This window comes from Marmota marmota, unplaced genomic scaffold (genome assembly GCF_001458135.2).
Source record: "Marmota marmota marmota unplaced genomic scaffold, marMar, whole genome shotgun sequence".
NCBI classification, from domain to species: domain Eukaryota; kingdom Metazoa; phylum Chordata; class Mammalia; order Rodentia; family Sciuridae; genus Marmota; species Marmota marmota.
This window is the reverse complement of record NW_026000221.1, coordinates 13,431,441-13,447,649: the sequence shown is the minus strand read 5'-3', so window position 1 is coordinate 13,447,649 and position 16,209 is coordinate 13,431,441. Positions and strand designations below refer to the sequence as shown.

General features: G+C 40.7%; 1 protein-coding gene across 2 annotated transcripts; it reads left to right on the top strand.

Annotated features, from left to right (window-relative positions):
• Nucleotides 1–1,953: 1,953 nt before the first annotated feature.
• Cklf (chemokine like factor) lies at nucleotides 1,954–15,955 on the top strand. Of its 2 annotated transcripts, XM_015488645.2 has the most exons (4): nucleotides 1,957–2,163; nucleotides 8,356–8,514; nucleotides 13,049–13,144; nucleotides 15,778–15,955. In XM_015488645.2, the coding sequence occupies exons 1-4, from the start codon at nucleotides 2,083–2,085 to the stop codon at nucleotides 15,898–15,900; spliced, it is 459 nt and encodes a 152-aa protein (XP_015344131.1). In that variant the 5' UTR covers nucleotides 1,957–2,082; the 3' UTR covers nucleotides 15,901–15,955. The 2 variants fall into 2 exon arrangements, with proteins under 2 accessions (XP_015344133.1, XP_015344131.1); XM_015488647.2 differs by lacking the exon at nucleotides 8,356–8,514 and having other exon boundaries at nucleotides 1,954–2,163.
• Nucleotides 15,956–16,209: the final 254 nt, after the last annotated feature.

The following is a 16,209-nucleotide window of genomic DNA, read 5'->3' as shown; positions in this document are numbered from 1 at the left end:
GCAGCGGCCCCGCTTCCTTCCTGGGCCACACAGAGCGAGTTCCAGCCCCGCGCGCCCCCTCCCCCGCCCGCCCGGGCGCCCTTAAAGAGACCCGGTCGCATTTCACTCTCTCCGAGAAAGGGAGAGGTCCGCGGTGAGGGATTCGCAGCACGCATGACTTGGAGGATGGATAGCAGTATTCCCAGGGGGACTGATTGGTTTGTGAATTTACTGCAGATTATTGACGCCTACGCCATCCACACCTGCCACGTTCCCCTTCATGTCAGGTGGTCCTCCCCAACAACCCTGTATGTAGATACTGTCACTCCCATTCGTTATTGGAAAATTGGGCAAAATGACGCTGGGTTTGATCCCCAGCACAGGCTAAAAAGTGGGGGAGCAGGTGAGTCGGAATTCAGGACAATAAATGTGCTAGATCCCTCAGGAAGGTCCTATCAGTATTCCAAATGGACAGACAAATGGGTATAGGGAGGAAACCTGTAAATCCCACCTATAGTCAGGTAACAAAAATTCAGCCCGGATCTGGGATAGACTAGGTGGTGTTTGTTTGTTTTGTGGTGCTAGGGATTGAACTGCATGCATTCATGCTAGGCAAGCACTTTACCACTGAGCTACATCCGCAACCCTAGACAAGGTATTATAATTCGACTGACCCAAGCCCAATAAATACAACTGTTGCCACCCTAGACTATATGAGAGTTTCAGTGGGTAGGTAGTTTTCCCTCTCCCCTAAGTATAGGATCCTGGCAGTCACGCTTGTGCGGGGAGAAAGAAGTCATTTTCAGTCTTAGCCTCTAGATCTGTGACCAGAAAACCACCATCCCATCTTGGGCTTCCTGCCTATCTGCTTTCTATAAATAAACTTCAAGATTAAGGTCAATATTTTTGTGAGTGATTTTATTGGCTTCATTGGAGCATTTGTGGAAAACATGGAGTATCTTAAGGACCTAAGACTGTTCTAGGTATGGAAACACTAGCATCAGTGCGAGGTAAAAGTAAAACTATGCGAACTAACAGACTTACAAACCTAGACTGTGATGCCCTGGGAACACAGATAGCATAAGAGATCCAGGCCATTAGTTCAGGCTACACAGCTACTGTTTGCCAGACCCTGCCGGGAGAGACACAGACACAGACAGGTCCTTGCTTTTGTGGGATATGTATTATTTTTTTAACTAATACACAAAAATTGTACCTATTGGGACTGGGATTGTAGCTCAGTGGTAGAGCGCTTGCCTCTTATGCATGAGGCACTGGGTTCGATCCTCAGCATCACATAAAAATCAATAAATAAAATAAAGATATTGTGTCCATCTACAACTAAATACATTTTTTAATTGTACCTATTTACCAGGAACCATATGATGTTTCAATACATATATACATTCTGTAGTGTTCACCTCTTTGTGGTGAAAACATTCAAAACCTTTTCTTTGGACTTCTTATTTTTAAGCGAAATAGTACATTATCATTCTCTGTAGTCACCATAGGGTGCCATAGAACACCAGAACTTCTTTCTCCTAACTATAACTCAGTACACATTAATCAATCTTTCCTCACAGGAATCAGCCTTATGATATCAGCTAGAGATAAAGGCTGAGGAGAGAGTGACGGTGACCACTCTGCACAGGGTGATCAAGGGAAATCTTCTCTAAGGAGGTGGCATTTGAGATGCCACAGTCTGCGGAGACACAGCAAGCATTCCTGGGTCACCCTCCCTTGCCCGTCTTCCCCTACCCCAACCCTGCCAGAGCCGGCCTACTGGGAAGCTCCTGGGGAGAGTTATGGAGAGTTATGGTCCTAGGTACCAGGCAGGGCGAAGCGGGCTAACAGGAGGCGGAACCACTTTGTTGCACTCCCAGGTTGGCTTTTGGGCCAGGTCCACCAAGCGGATCGCAAGGCTCCCGTTGGGCGCAGGCGCACGAGTGCGAGGGCGGGGCGGGGGGCGGGTTGCTGCGCACGCGCACGAGGGAGGGAAGCCCAGAGGGGCGGCGGCAGTTGAGATCCTCTGCGCGAAACTTGGCTGGGTCGGGTGCTGCGGAGAAGGATCGGAGAAGTGCAGCTGTCAAGTCCGCTGGCGCAATGGAGACCGCCATGCAATTGAAACCAAGACATCGCCCCTTTTGCTGCAGCGTGAAAGGCCACGTGAAGATACTGAGGCTGGTGAGGGACAAGGCTGGGGACAGGGCGCGGGGCGAAGTGAGTCAGACAGCAAGGGTGCTTAAGGGCCCGGAAGAATGGTCATTAAGTTTACAGTGGAACAACGCCACATTGGTTCCGTCAACTTTGTTTTTATCAAGGTTTCCCAACAAGTAAGGCATTTTGCTCTGCCCTCTAGGGGGAAGGAGTCATAGAGCTCTGCCCTCTCCCGAGAGGGTTGGGGATACAGTCATTAAACAAAGTCCACAGACCGACCTCAATGGCCTACTCTTGGACCCCCAAGCCTGCAGATCAGGTGACCAGGGGATGCAGTCATAGCTGTACCACTCAGAACCCAACAAGATCGGAAAGATCTTAAGGGTTTGTTAGAGGCTAAGGTTACTTACTGTAAGTCAAACATTTGATGTGATGAAGCTCAAGGCTGATATTGTCCAGAGCAAGGACAAAGACGGAACTTGCCTATTTTAAGGCTTCATACTTATCAGGAGCATTGCAGACAGTTCTGGACAGTGGTTTAGAGGAAATTAATTATCATTTGGAGGGGAGTGGCTGGGCTAGTTAGAGAAGTGGAAACAATCTTAGTTGAAGGAATTCTAGAAAACTCAAGGAAAATGAAAAAAAATATTGTTTTAAATTTTAAAGAGTTAACATGGGAGAGGAGGTTGAAATAGTTAAAAGTTACAAGGAAGCAGTTGCACATAGGAAAGAATTTTATATTGGCAAAAGGTTCCAAAGTTAAATTGCCACTTGGGAAGCACTCTATTCCGGGGCAACAAAGATAATATGCACAGAGGAGCACTTGGGAAGGATGTTGTAAAGCTTCAGACTTCAGGTGAGTGAATAGAACAAATTGTATATAAGATCCTTCCCACACCAAAAGTCTGAGATTCTGAGAAAAACCTATATAATAATACAAATTAGGATGCATATGAGAAGTTCAGGAACCTACACTGGAGTTTTTTTTTTTTTTTCAATGGAGGGGGAGGGAGAGAAGTGGGGGGAGGGAGGGAGAGAGGTGGGGGGGAGGGAGGGAGAGAGGTGGAGGGGGGAGGGAGACCTTTGGTTAGGAATAAATAATCAGGTGAAAAGTGACCTGAAGATCTGGAGTGTTGTGTTAGGTACCAAAAGCTCTAGAACACTGAAAGAGGAACAAGTTTCATGAGAAAAGTTTAGTTTTTGACATTATTTCCTTAAGCAAACAATCTGAATATTTAGTGTATTCCAAGTTCTGGGCTAATACCAGGGACAACAAAAATGTACCAAGACAAGTCCCTTACTCTTAGGATTCTTCAATTTAGTCAAAGAGACAGATACAGAAGCAAATAACTATATAACAGGAGATAAGGTAGAGATAGGGTACAAAGGTAAGGCATCTAACTAAGGAAATAAAGAGAAGTATTAGGAAACTTTTATAAAGCAAATTAGGGTGGGGTCTAAGAAAGAGCCACCAAGGCATGGAGAAAAAAAATATGATTTATACAGCAAATTATGAGAAGTTTTGAATGTTGCCTTATTTATTCATTCAATGGATATTTATTGAATGTATAACATCTGTCAGGCACTGTTCCTGGCCCTTGAGAGGTTTCAGTGAACAAAGTAAAAGATCCCTATCTTCATGGAGTTTACATATTGGGGTAGGAGAGCCAGAGAGACAAACACAATAAATTAATCATGTGATATTCTAGGAAGTGATAAGTGCTATGGAATAAGAGAAAATAAAACTGGGTAAGGGAGGATACAGAAGTGGGTGGAGGGGAAGGAAGTTTGCCATAATAAATTAGTCCTTGTTGAGATGACATCAGAGAGTTGAGGGAGTTATGTGGAGAAGAGTGTTTAAGTCGGAGGAAAATCCAATAATGGTCCTATGGCAGGAATGTACCTAAGGGGTCGATATTGAGCAAGGTAACAAGTGTACCTTGAGTGGAGTGAGAGGAACACAGTGGAGATGAGAAGGTTTTGAGTAAAGGAGTATATAATTTGACTCATTTTTTTTCAAATATATTAACAATAAATAGTTTGATGGGAAGAGACAGGGTGCGGGGGGTTGCTGGAGGGTAAAGGTAGAACCAAGAAGGCCATTTAAAGCTGTTGTGGTATTCTGCACAAGAGACGATGGTGACTCAGACCAGCCACTTGGTGGCTGGTGGTAGCCGAGTAAGTAATAAGAAGTTGTCACATTTGAGTTGGGCGAGGTGGCACACGCCTGTAATCCGAGCAATTCAAGAGGCTGAGGCAGGAGGATTGAGAGTTCAAAGCCAGTCTCAGCAACTTAGAGAAGCTCTAAGCAACTCAGCGAGACCCTGTCTCAAAATAAAAAAATATTTTAAAAAGGGTTTAGTAGTTAAGCACCCCTGGGTTTAATCCCCAGTACAAAAAGAAAAAAAAAAATAGTCACATTTGAAATATACAAGTTGAGTATCCTTTATCCAAAATGCTTGGGTCTAGAAGAGTTTCATACTTTCATATTATTCATATGTTATGAGATATCTTGGGGAAGGGACCCAAGACAAAATTCATTTGTGTTTCGTGTACCTTATGTACATAGCCTGAAGATAATTTTGTATAATAATTTAAAAAATTTTGTGCATGAAAACAAGTCTGTGCACTCCTTCAGAGATCAGTTGAGGAATTTTCTTCTTAAATTAGCAACTCAAAAAGGTTTGGATTTTGGAGCATTTTAGATTTTCAGATTAGAGGTACTCAATATGTATTTTGAAAGTAGTACCTACAAGATTTGCTGATGAACTAGACACAGAGTAGGATAAAGAGAGGAATCCAAGATAACACCAAAGTTTTCTGCCTAAGCAACTAGAAAGATTCAGTTGTCATCTGCTGAGATCAGAAAGCCTATGGGTGAATCATATGTGAGAGGAAGACTAGAAGTTCAATTTCAGTGTTAAATTAGAGATACCTATTGGACATCCACGTGGAAATATTGAATAGGGAGTTGGAATAAACAAGACTGGATTTTGGTAGAGAGGTCAGGCTTCAGAAATAAAAGTATTTAAAGCAACAAGACTAATGAGTAAATCAAAAGAGCAGTATAGGTAGAGCAGAAAAGAGGACTGTGGGTTGAGCTCTGGAACATTCCAATATTCAGAGGTTGGGGAGGAGAGAAGAAACTAGCAAAGAAGAACTAGAGGGAGCAGTGGGGGGAAGGCAGGAATAGGAGAAACCAAGAGTATGGTGTCCTGGAAGCTAACTGAACACACTCTCAGGAGGGCGTGGTCAGCTGCATCAAATACTGATATTAATTCAAGTAAAATGAGGACCAAGAAGTAAACTTTGGAATTATCTTGTGGATAAGTTGTAAGACAAGTCTGCTAGAGAAGTAGACAGGAGCTAAATCACAGAAGACCTTGAATACACGATGAGAGGGAGGCTCTGTCTAAAGACCATGTTGAAGGATTTTAAGTAGGTGAGGAAATGCATACACATTTGCATTTTAGAAATTTTACTGTAGCATCTTTGGTAGTTCTAGGAAAGGATGCTGAAGAGCAGTAGTTGTAGGAATGAAGAGCAGAGAGTGACAAACAGGTTTAGGCATGAAGTCAACTCAGTTGTCAGGAGTAGGAGCAGGATCTTAGTCTTTTGGCTTGGATAACGAAGTAGATCGTAGTACCACCAACTGAGGTGATGAATAGAGGAGAGGCAAAAATGAGCTCAGTTTTGGTGAATCCAAGATTCCTGTAAATCTGGTTAGGGTTTCTGAATGTCTAAGTGTGAATTGTGGGCTTTAGAACAAGAACAGAGACTTAGATTTCACAGAGTGGGATGTGGGCCAAATCCAGAGGAATGCCAGCATTTTAAAGAGGTGGATAAAAGTGGAGGAGCCCACCAAGAGAGAACAGATGCAGGAGACATAAGAATAAGGGAAAGTGACCTGGGAGCCAGATGAACAGAGAAATAGGCCCTGGATTCCATCCTGAGTAACACAAAAGAAAGAGAAAAAGCATGTATTAAATTTAGTACTTTTGAAATCAGTGATAACAAAGTCAGTTTCCATAGAATACTGAAGAGATTTACAGGAATCTTGAATTCTCCAAAATTGAACTCATTTTTGCCTCTCCTCTAGATGTTTGAGATGTGAACAGGGTAGTTAAAAGATAACTGGAAACAAAGGCCACAAGTTTAGGAAAGTGCATCAAGGGAGAACCTAGTGAGACAGAAATCATGGAAATTGTAAGGAAGTGGGATATTACCAGTGCCAATAACCATGATACATACAATAAGGCCACAGAGGATGGGGACTGAAAAAAATGAGCCTTGATTTTATTTAATTGTTTATTTGTATACTTAACAGTATTAGGGATTGAAACCAGGGGCTCTCTACCAGTGAGCTACATCCCTTGCCCCCTTTATTTTTTTTTGAAATTAGGGTCTCGCTGAGTTGCTCAGGCTGGCCTCAAACTTCTCCTGACTCAGCCTCCCCAGTCACTAGGATCATAGGCATGTACCACCACACCAGGCTTGACCTTGATTTTTATGATCCATGAATTCATTTGAGATGACACATTGCTAAAGTGAAGTAATTTAGTAATTTAGTTATTGGTAGTCAAACTAACCAATTTAGAAATTCAAAGATACTTTGGCACTAATAAAGTAATTGAAAGAATTATGAATAAGTAGCCTATGTAGGCTTAAAGTTAAAAAGAATATGTAAAATGGTACCATCTGGAAGGTATTATAAACATCTAGCCAGGGAAGACTCTTGACTAAACCACTTCCAAGAACACAAAGAGACTTTAGATAGAGCTCTATTTCCTAAGAACTTCATGGCATTGATAGAACTCCCTGGAACTCACCAACTCTTTTCCTTTAATAATTCAAATAATATTGACATATTCTCTATCTTCCTTTGGAAATGAAAAAAAAAATTGAATTAGATTAATTATCTTCAGGGGTGTTTTTTCCCCACACTTAAAATGTCCTTAATTCTGTTGGCATTGTGTTTAGTGAGAGAAATCATGTAAAAATGTACTTTAGTAGTACAGCCATCAAATATCAAAATGTTTTTTTCTCTGACAACACGTTTTAATCCCCACTGGTATTTTTTCATGATAACATTCCACTTAAGTTATTACTCAGCAATAAAAGAGAATAAAATCATGGCATTTGCAGGTAAATGGATGGAGTTAGAGAAGATAATGCTAAGTGAAGTTAGCCAATCTCAAAAACCCAAATGCTGAATGTTTTCTTTGATATGAGGAAGCTGATTCATGGAGGGATAGGGAGGGGGAGCATGGGAGGAATAGACGAACTCTAAATAGGGCAGAGGGGCTGGAGGGGAAGGGAGGAGGCATAGGGTAATTAATGATGGTGGAATATGATAATCATTATTATCCAAAGTACATATATGAGGACATGAATTGATGTGAGTATACTATGTACACAACCAGAGATGAAAAATTGAGCTCTATATATGTAATAAGAGTTGTAATGCATTCCACTGTTATATAAAAATAAATAAATAAAGTTTTAAGAAGATTCCAGATTGCCAACAGTTAAGAAATGATGAGTGAATACTAAGGAATTATAGATAGCCAGTACACAGACATTTTTGAGAAGCAAAACAAGATGTAGAAAACAGAACTGGGATTTCTATAAGGAACAAGATGAAAGGGTGTGTGTGTGTGTTTATTTTTGGAAAACACAACTTAAATTTATTAGGCTATCAAGGAAAGGAGCTAGGAGAGGAAGGCAAATTAAAAGTATGAGAGGGAAAGAAGCTATTTGGTAGGAAAAGATGAAGAAAACAGATGTGGGAAACTGTAGTACCAGAAGGACAAATGAAGCCAGGCACCGAGGTGCGCCTACGATCTCAGTGACTTAAGACACTGAGGCAGAAGGATGGTAAGTTTAAAGCCACCCTCAGCAACTTAGCGAGACCTCATCTCAAAATTGAAAAAAAAGGAGTTGAGGGTGTAGTTCAGTGGTAAAGAGCCCCTGGGTACAATCCTCAGTACTGGAAAAAAAAAAAAGGTAAGTGGAGTAATTACTTAAAACACGAGGGCCACCCCTAATCCTCTAAAACACAAAGAGTTTCTGTATTCATACATTTTAGTCATGCTCTTATATGTATGTGTATATGACAGAAGCCTATTTATTTGATCATTGTAGAAATGATCACTTTTACGGCTTAAACTGTATTCAAAAATCATTGAGTAAAGCATGGTTTGTTTGTTTTCCTCGTAGGTAGTAACTGCGACATCGATGACCTTTTTTATCATCGCACAAGCCCCTGAACCATACATTGTCATCACTGGATTTGAAGTCACTGTTATTTTATTTTTCATAATTTTATATATATTTAGACTTGATCGAATGATGAAATGGTTATTTTGGCCTTTGCTTGTAAGTGTTCAGTTTCATCCTTAAGATTTAATTACTTTTTCCTGCCACTGTGACATATTTTAGTAAACTCTGTTGCTTGATTCTCTTATACCTTTAAGATGATCTCAGACTCAAGAAAAAGGAACTCTACCCACTGCTCATATGCTGTGTACTGTCCTTGAGGGAGGATCTCCAGGGGATCCTGGGCTGCCACAGAATATAAATTCTCCTCTGTGTTCCACCTACTAGTAGATGTGGCTGGCCTTTCTTTTAAGAGAATTCACTCAAATATGGGTCTTCTAAAGAAATTTATATTTAAATTTCTTTATGATCATGTTAATAAAATTATACAGCATTTTTAATCTTTACTTCCCTTTTAACTGCATGTTGATATGGCCTCAAAATTGGGGGATAGAGATGACAGCAGGTACCTAATATCTATCCTTGTTCATCCCTGGTCACTAAATGAAAAATCAAACTGTTTGGGGAAGATAAATAAAATACAGTGTTATCTTGCTTGAAAATGTCTATGGGATTTGAAAATATCTATAGTCTTTAATGCCCTTCCCATCTTTGGCTGGACAGGTAGCTGCCATGTCTTTCTCTGCTGTACTTGTCTTGGCCTCTTGGATTCCAGCGTATATCCAAGCGTATATCCAAGCTGGTAACTCCTATTGAGGAGAGAGGACGTTAGAGTTATTCTCTGACTATAAAGGGTAGCTTTTGGGACCACCTTTGAAGGCTAATGATGAGAATCTCAGGCTAATCACAAGCTAAAGAAGTCCCAAACAGGGAAAGCTGGGAAATAGATAGGCTCTTCATAGCCCCTCCCACTTGATCTACACTTCTGAGCTGAACCTGATTGGAGGGAGGTCTAGGAAAAGAGATTACAAGTCTTTTCTCAGATGACCCTCAGTAGCAGAAAGAAGTAAGCTAGATTGTCTAAGGATTTCTCAAGGAGATAAGGAACACTAGTCCACATTTGCTTAAAAGTCATATAGTCGGTCTTCCTGCTCTGCTTCTCCAGAGTTAATAAAACTGACACATTTTAGTATTTATCTCCAAATGCAATAATTTTCTGGAGCTTCTTACATGTTCAGTAATAAAATTGGAGCCCCAAATTTAACAGAATACACTGAAAGAGTAGCTTAGTAGTCTCCAAGTCTCAGGATCCCTTGCCAATGTTGTAATCACTTAGAAATAATGCTATATGAGCCAGGCACAGTGGCGCATGCCTGTAATCCCAGTGACTCCAGAGGCTGAGCCATGTTCAAAATCAGCCTCAGCAATTTAGCAAGGCACTTACTCAGTGAGACCCTGTCTCTAAACGAAATATAAAACAGGGCTGGGGATGTGGCTCAGTGGTTGAGCACCCCTGGGTTCAATCCTCAGTACCAAAAAAAAAAAAAAAAAAAGAATGAATGCTATATGAGTAGTTAAGCGACTGCTGCATTATGCTTCCCAACTTTTTCTCTGATCTTGATCTAATGAAATTATTTATTCAACAAATGATAAGCACCTGCTAATCCCACACTTTTAAATCTGTTCTCTGATAAAACAAAACACAAATCTTGCACTTGAAAAACTTTCAATGTAGTCAGAAAGCAAGATAGATGAGAACCCAGTGACTCAGGGCTTGGTAGACATACAGGATGGTGTGGAAGCATCCAGCCAGAAAAGGAGACAATCACAACAGGCTCATGAGGAAAGATTGCCTGAGCCAAAGTGGTTAGCAGCAGAGTGCTGGAAGAGAAAGGGGCTTCCTCAGAAGCAGTAACATACTCAAGGGTCTGGGTGGAAAAGAGCATGACCCTCCAGGACCTGCAGGCAGCTCTGAATGGCTGGAGTATCAAGTTGTGATCAAGAAAGCAAGCAGAGGGGGAGGCTTGAGGCAGTAGGGAGTCAGAGCATGCAAGGGCTTCTGTGCCCTGGGCTTTAACCAAAAGGCTGATGGGAGCTTTTCAAGATTTTTAAATAGAGGAATATGACAAGTTTATAGGTTACCATCATAGACACTGCCACCAGTGTCTATAGTGGCTTGAAGAGAAAAAAAAAAAAAAAACTACAGGAGGTTCTCAAAGACCATTTAAAAGTCTGTCATCATAATCTAGGCATGAAAATGATAAAGGCATGAACTAAAGTTACAACTGTACCTAGAAAGGAAAGATGGGTTAATGAGGTAGGATTGATAGGACAGGGGAACGAGGTAGAATACCTGTTGTTTAAATATCTACCTGGAGAAGATATTGAGAGGAAGAATGGGCTTAAGGAAGGGTGGAGAGAGCTGTATGCAACGAGTTGGGGTGCAGAAATGTTGTTTAAGTTGTTTATGGGAAATTTAAATGGCAATGTTCACTACAGGTCTGAATCTTAGAGGGAGGAGCTGCAGCTGGGGTTTGGAAGTCATCAACTGCTGATGGTAACTGAGCTTGGCCTGGCCAGACAGGCCTAGAAAGAGTGTGGAGGGAGCTGAAGGTAAAACTAGGTGGTGAGGAGTGGCCAGGGAAAGGCAGTGTCACAGAAGCCAAGATAGAAAAGCATTTCAAGCAGAAGGGTCACATAGAAAGAAAGAAAGGTAGGTGCTGAAATATACATATATTCCTATTCATTCACTGGCTGTATTAATAAAGAGCCCCCTAAAGGCCTTTTCCAGAGCAGTTTGCCACAAGTTAAGGGACAGAGTAGGGAAGGAAAGAAACAGTTGGACCACAGAGGCCACCAATGAGTACAGGCAGTTTGGCCAGGGACATTGAAAGGTTGGCAACAGAATGTAGTCCCTGCAGAGTGAGAAGAGAGGCAGAACACAGCTGGAGAATTTGCCAGGGGCTCTTTAACTGCCACTCAACTGAAGGACTCTCCGGTAAAAGATTCCAGGTAACCTGTGGGCGGGAGAAAGGCAACTTTTAAGTACTTGTGCCTTTAGTGATTAGAAGGGTTGTCATCTGCACTTGGATTTCTTATTGTTGCACAGTTGTAGTCCCTGACACAATCTGTAGAGCAGGTCTCCTCTCTATGTTAAGTGTCCCATAACAGAAAGCACACCAACTCAGCCAACCCAGGCCTTGGAGGCTCAAAATTTCTGTGAAATCTCTATTTTTGCCATTAAGTTTACTTTCTATATATTGATGTTTTGTTTTTAATATGAAAATGTTTTTAATTTCCATTAAGGATCATTGATGTCCTGGGGCAGGTATACCACTTTTTTCCTGTGGTTCTCTGCACTCCATAGAAAACCACTTTTATCCAAAAGCCTTTTATATAGAGACCAAATTGCCCACAGGAGGAAGGGCTCCCAGGCTGAAGTAGTAATGTGGCCTTTTACCTTGAATCAAAGCAAAATATTCAGCACACGGGAAAGTTAACCTAGGATTGCCAGTTTCAATATTTCCTGCAAATGAGAACTTTCTTCCTGAGTGTCTAATCTTGTCCTACCCCACCCCCATCAAACCTCTTCCAGCTTTCTTTTGAATAACTACTTCCCTAAGTTATTAGTTATGACATTTAGTATTCCTGTCTTGATTCCCTCCTGCCTGCTTATCTGCAAACATACGTAAACCAGAATAAAGACATAGTACTTACCCATGTTACCCATACTACATATCCATTCAAAATTGTAAATGGCACGTTTTTTTTTTTTTTTTTTTTCCTGTATTGGGGATTGAATCCAGGAGCCCTCTACTACTGAGCTATATCCCAAGCCCTTTTAATTTTTTATTATATTTAATTTATTATATTTTATATTTAATTTAGTGAGACAGGGTCTCGCTAAATTGACAAGACTGACCTTATGCCTCAGGCCTTCTGAATCACTAGGATTGGTCAGGTGCCACCATGCCTGGCTAAATTGCACTTCTTAAAACACAGTTAAGAGTGAAAAGTGCTTTGTGTGGGGAATTTATTAAATGAGTGAGCTATATAAGGCAATATCATTTGCCAGCCATTGTATACAGATGTATATGGGATTCATCCTGAAAATTACCACTTTCTCTTAAGTGTTTGCTGTCTTTATTATTAGTTTCATTTTAGTAACAGAGTTGTTTGATATACAATGCAGACTACTCCACATATCTTCATACATTATTAAAAATGAGCATTATAACTTCCCAGAGTATCTACCCATTCTACCCTAAAATATATAATACATCTCATACTCTCCAGATGAGTTCTGCTTCCAGTGACATTTATGTTATGTCAAAAAGAAATAAATGCTTGATGTATTATAGGTAAAGAGAACCACTAGGTGTCATTGTAGACCAAATACTATATAGGTGTCCTTTACTGTAGCACTTTGGCTTCCTGAAAGATATATGCTAAAAAATTTAATAAAATATAATTTTCGAATTTTTTAAGGAGCTGATCCTTTGTTGTTTCTTGATGGACTATTCTGTCTCTCTCTCTCTCTCTCTCTCTCTCTCTCTCTCCTTTTTTTGTTGTGCTGGGTATCACACCACACAAGGTCTTGCACCTGCTAAGCAAGGCCTCTATATTGAGCTATACTCCTATACTTTGGTGGTCCTTTTGTAAAGCTGTTCTGTATCCTACTCTGTGTTTTTAGGATATTATCAACTCGATAGTAACAACATTATTCATGGTCATCGTATCTGTTTTGGCACTGATACCTGAAACCACAACATGGACAATCTTTGGAGGGGTAAGTAGAGGTCTTCCTAGTTATTTGAAAACCAGAAGTACAGAAAACTATAATATATCCTTTGGGTTCATAAGCCAATATACGGTGCCTACTGGCTTGATATTCTGTATGAATGAATACATGCCCCGATTCTATTAACATGAAGAGATATGAGGTTCCTACACAGTCTTTATTGGTATAAAGGGCTATATCAGACTGGAAAAAGCTGGTAGAGTCAGTTTCACTATTTAGCCATGAGAAACCTGATATCAAGCAAAAGAAAAACATGATGAGGTATACAACGAGCCAAAATGCATTCTGCTGTCATATATATTAATTAGAGTAAATAAATAAATAAATTTTAAAAAAAGAAAAACAGGTCTCGTAGCTCACATTTTTTAAAGAAAAAGATACATATCACTTGTTAAGGTGAGACAGACTGTTCTGATACTTTTTCAGGTGGACTATAATAGATGTCCTTATGACAAAGGATGTGGTAGGAAGGCTTGCAATTAAAGGTTAATTTGAACACCACTTGAAGAAAAATAAATCAATTTAATCTGACTTTACCCTAGAAAACAGCCAAAATAAAAGAGTCAAGAAATTTAATTATACTTCCATCTGAGATTCTTCTGGGGTTCCAAGTCACTTGATTTCTAAGTTCTAATCTGGAGAATTGAATTACCAAGTTCTTCTCTCCTGCTTCCTTGTACTTTCACAGTATGGACCACTTAGAAGAATGGACCCCTCTTAGACAGCCATATATTTCAGAACCCATGGTTTTCACCTCCCTTTGGCCTAAGCAACCTCTGGAGGGACCAGAAATGCTAGAAATCAGGCAACACCATAACAGCAGTTTCCCCTAATTGCTTTTTAAGACAATCTTATTATCCCTCTCTAATATGAAGAAAAACAGCCCAGGCATAGGACTTACATTCATTCATCTATCTACTTGTTCATTTGTTCATTCATCCCTTAAGTGCTGACCCAGTAGAAGGCTGTGCTACCCCGTACAATAGTCACTAGCCAAATGTAGCTACTCAGTACTGGAGATGTGGCTAGTCTGGATTGAGATAGGATGTAAGTATCAAATACACATTGACTTTCAAAGACTTACTAGCCTGCCCCCAAAATAATACTTCATTAATAATTTGATCATATTAACACTATGTTAGATGATAACATTTTAGATATATTGGGCTAAATAAAATATGGCAAAAAAGTCAGTTTTACTTGTTTACTTTTTTAATATGGCTCTTGGAAAATCTTAATTATGTGGATTATATTGATGACTCACATAGCCCTTTTGAACGGTACTGGGCTAGAGTATGAGCCCTGTCTATCCTCAAGTTGCTCAAAGCCTTACCCAGGAGATAGACATGCACATAGCTGCATAAAAGCAGTTGACAGTAATTCTGGGCATAGAAAAGAGGAAAAAACTGCTTCCCCCTGGCAGTGGAATTGCAGTTTATCTACAATGAGGAGAAGAAAAGGGGAAAGTTTCCAGAGGGAAGAACCAGCAATGTGCATAAATGCCAAAGTCATAAAAGGATTGACAGCAGGTACTTAGTGTGGTCAGGACCTAGGAGGCAGTGGCTTGAGACTAGGTGGAAAAGGAGACTGCAGGAGCAAGAAAATCAAATTTCCTGGTGGCTGGACAAAGCTAACCTAGTGGTATAGAGACAATAACATCTCCCTCCTCCAGCCCAGGTGCTAGCTCTCAAATAGCCATCAGAGTACCTAAAGGTCACCTCCTGTTCTATTGGTCCCTTTACCTCAATTTTCTTTCTTTCTTTCTTTCTTTTTTTTTTTTTTTTTTGGTACTGAGTACCCCAGGGGCACTTTACCCCTGAACTACATCCCCATTTCTTTTTTATTTTGAAACAGGGTCACACTAAGTTGCCAAAAGTCTCACTAAATTGCTGAGGATGGTCTCAAACTTTCAATCCTCCTGCCTCAGCCTCCTAAATCTCTATGATTATAGGTGTGCACCACTACTCCTGGCTCAACTTTATTTTCTTAAAGCCTGTTTAGAATCTTACCCCTTAAGCAGTTGTAGCCCAGCCATTGGGAGTTCCCTGAATCATCACTCCAGTTCTCCAATTTTTTTTTTTTTAATCACAGTTGTAGTCCCCATGATTTAATCTTGAGCTGGCATTAGCTTTGACACTTTCTTTAGTGGTTTGACAATAGAGAAGTCAAATAATTGAACACTTGGGATAGAAATGTTGATCGATAACTAAATATGGTCTGTAGGGTTGAAAGGAATACATGCAGGAACAAGTTGGCAGAAAGACAAGTTGGGTGTGGTAGTGCCCGGCTGTAAGCCCAACAGCTCCTAAGACTCAAGCAGGAATATCCCAAACTTGAATTCAGCCTTGGCAACTTAGCAAGAATCAGTGGTTATAGCTCAGTGATAAAGTGCCACTGGGTTCAATTTCCAGTACAAACAACTTCACTAGTATTTCTGTTCACTTAAATTATCTTTTTCCTTTCTATAGGCAGGAAAACTTGGTAAAGCCTTTTCCAATTTTAATTTCGAGGGCAGCAGCAGAAAGCAATCTCAGCACCCTATCAAAAGGGGAATTCCTTGGGCAGACCACTTAAAACGGGTGTGAATGACAGAAGTCAATGAGACATTGTCTTTGTTCCAGGTGTTTGGACTTATCACAGCAGTGTGCTGCCTTGCCGATGGTATCCTGCTTTACCGGAAGCTTTTGTTTAATCCAAGTGGTCCTTACCAGAAAAAGCCTGTTCATGACAGAGAAGTGTTCTAATCTTGTGTTTCTTGTTAGTTGGCAATAAGTATTAAATGTGTTTCTTTATTCCACATATTATCTGCTGTTCTTTTTGAACACTCAGTATGGGAGCTGGAGGGAGAGGTTTTCCAACCCTGTACCCAGCCGGCCTTACTAGAACTCTGTGGGAGTGCCTTGAGCCCTGGGATGGAATCTGGTTTTCCCTGCTCCTGGGTCTGTGCCAGGGAAAGAAGCATCAGGACCCCTCCAAATCGTCTCCAGAACGCTGTTCCTCCCGGGCTGGCCAGCAGCACCCAAGGGTGGGTTTGAAGAGTAGAGATACTGAGT

Bases quoted from the DNA above. Each gene is read 5' to 3' on its own strand.
- Cklf (XM_015488645.2), top strand. From the start codon at position 2,083: ATGGAGACCGCCATGCAATTGAAACCAAGACATCGCCCCTTTTGCTGC. The intron at 2,164-8,355 runs GTGAGGGACAAG...TTTTCCTCGTAG, and splicing joins ACGTGAAGATACTGAGGCTG to GTAGTAACTGCGACATCGAT. The intron at 8,515-13,048 runs GTAAGTGTTCAG...CTGTGTTTTTAG, and splicing joins GGTTATTTTGGCCTTTGCTT to GATATTATCAACTCGATAGT.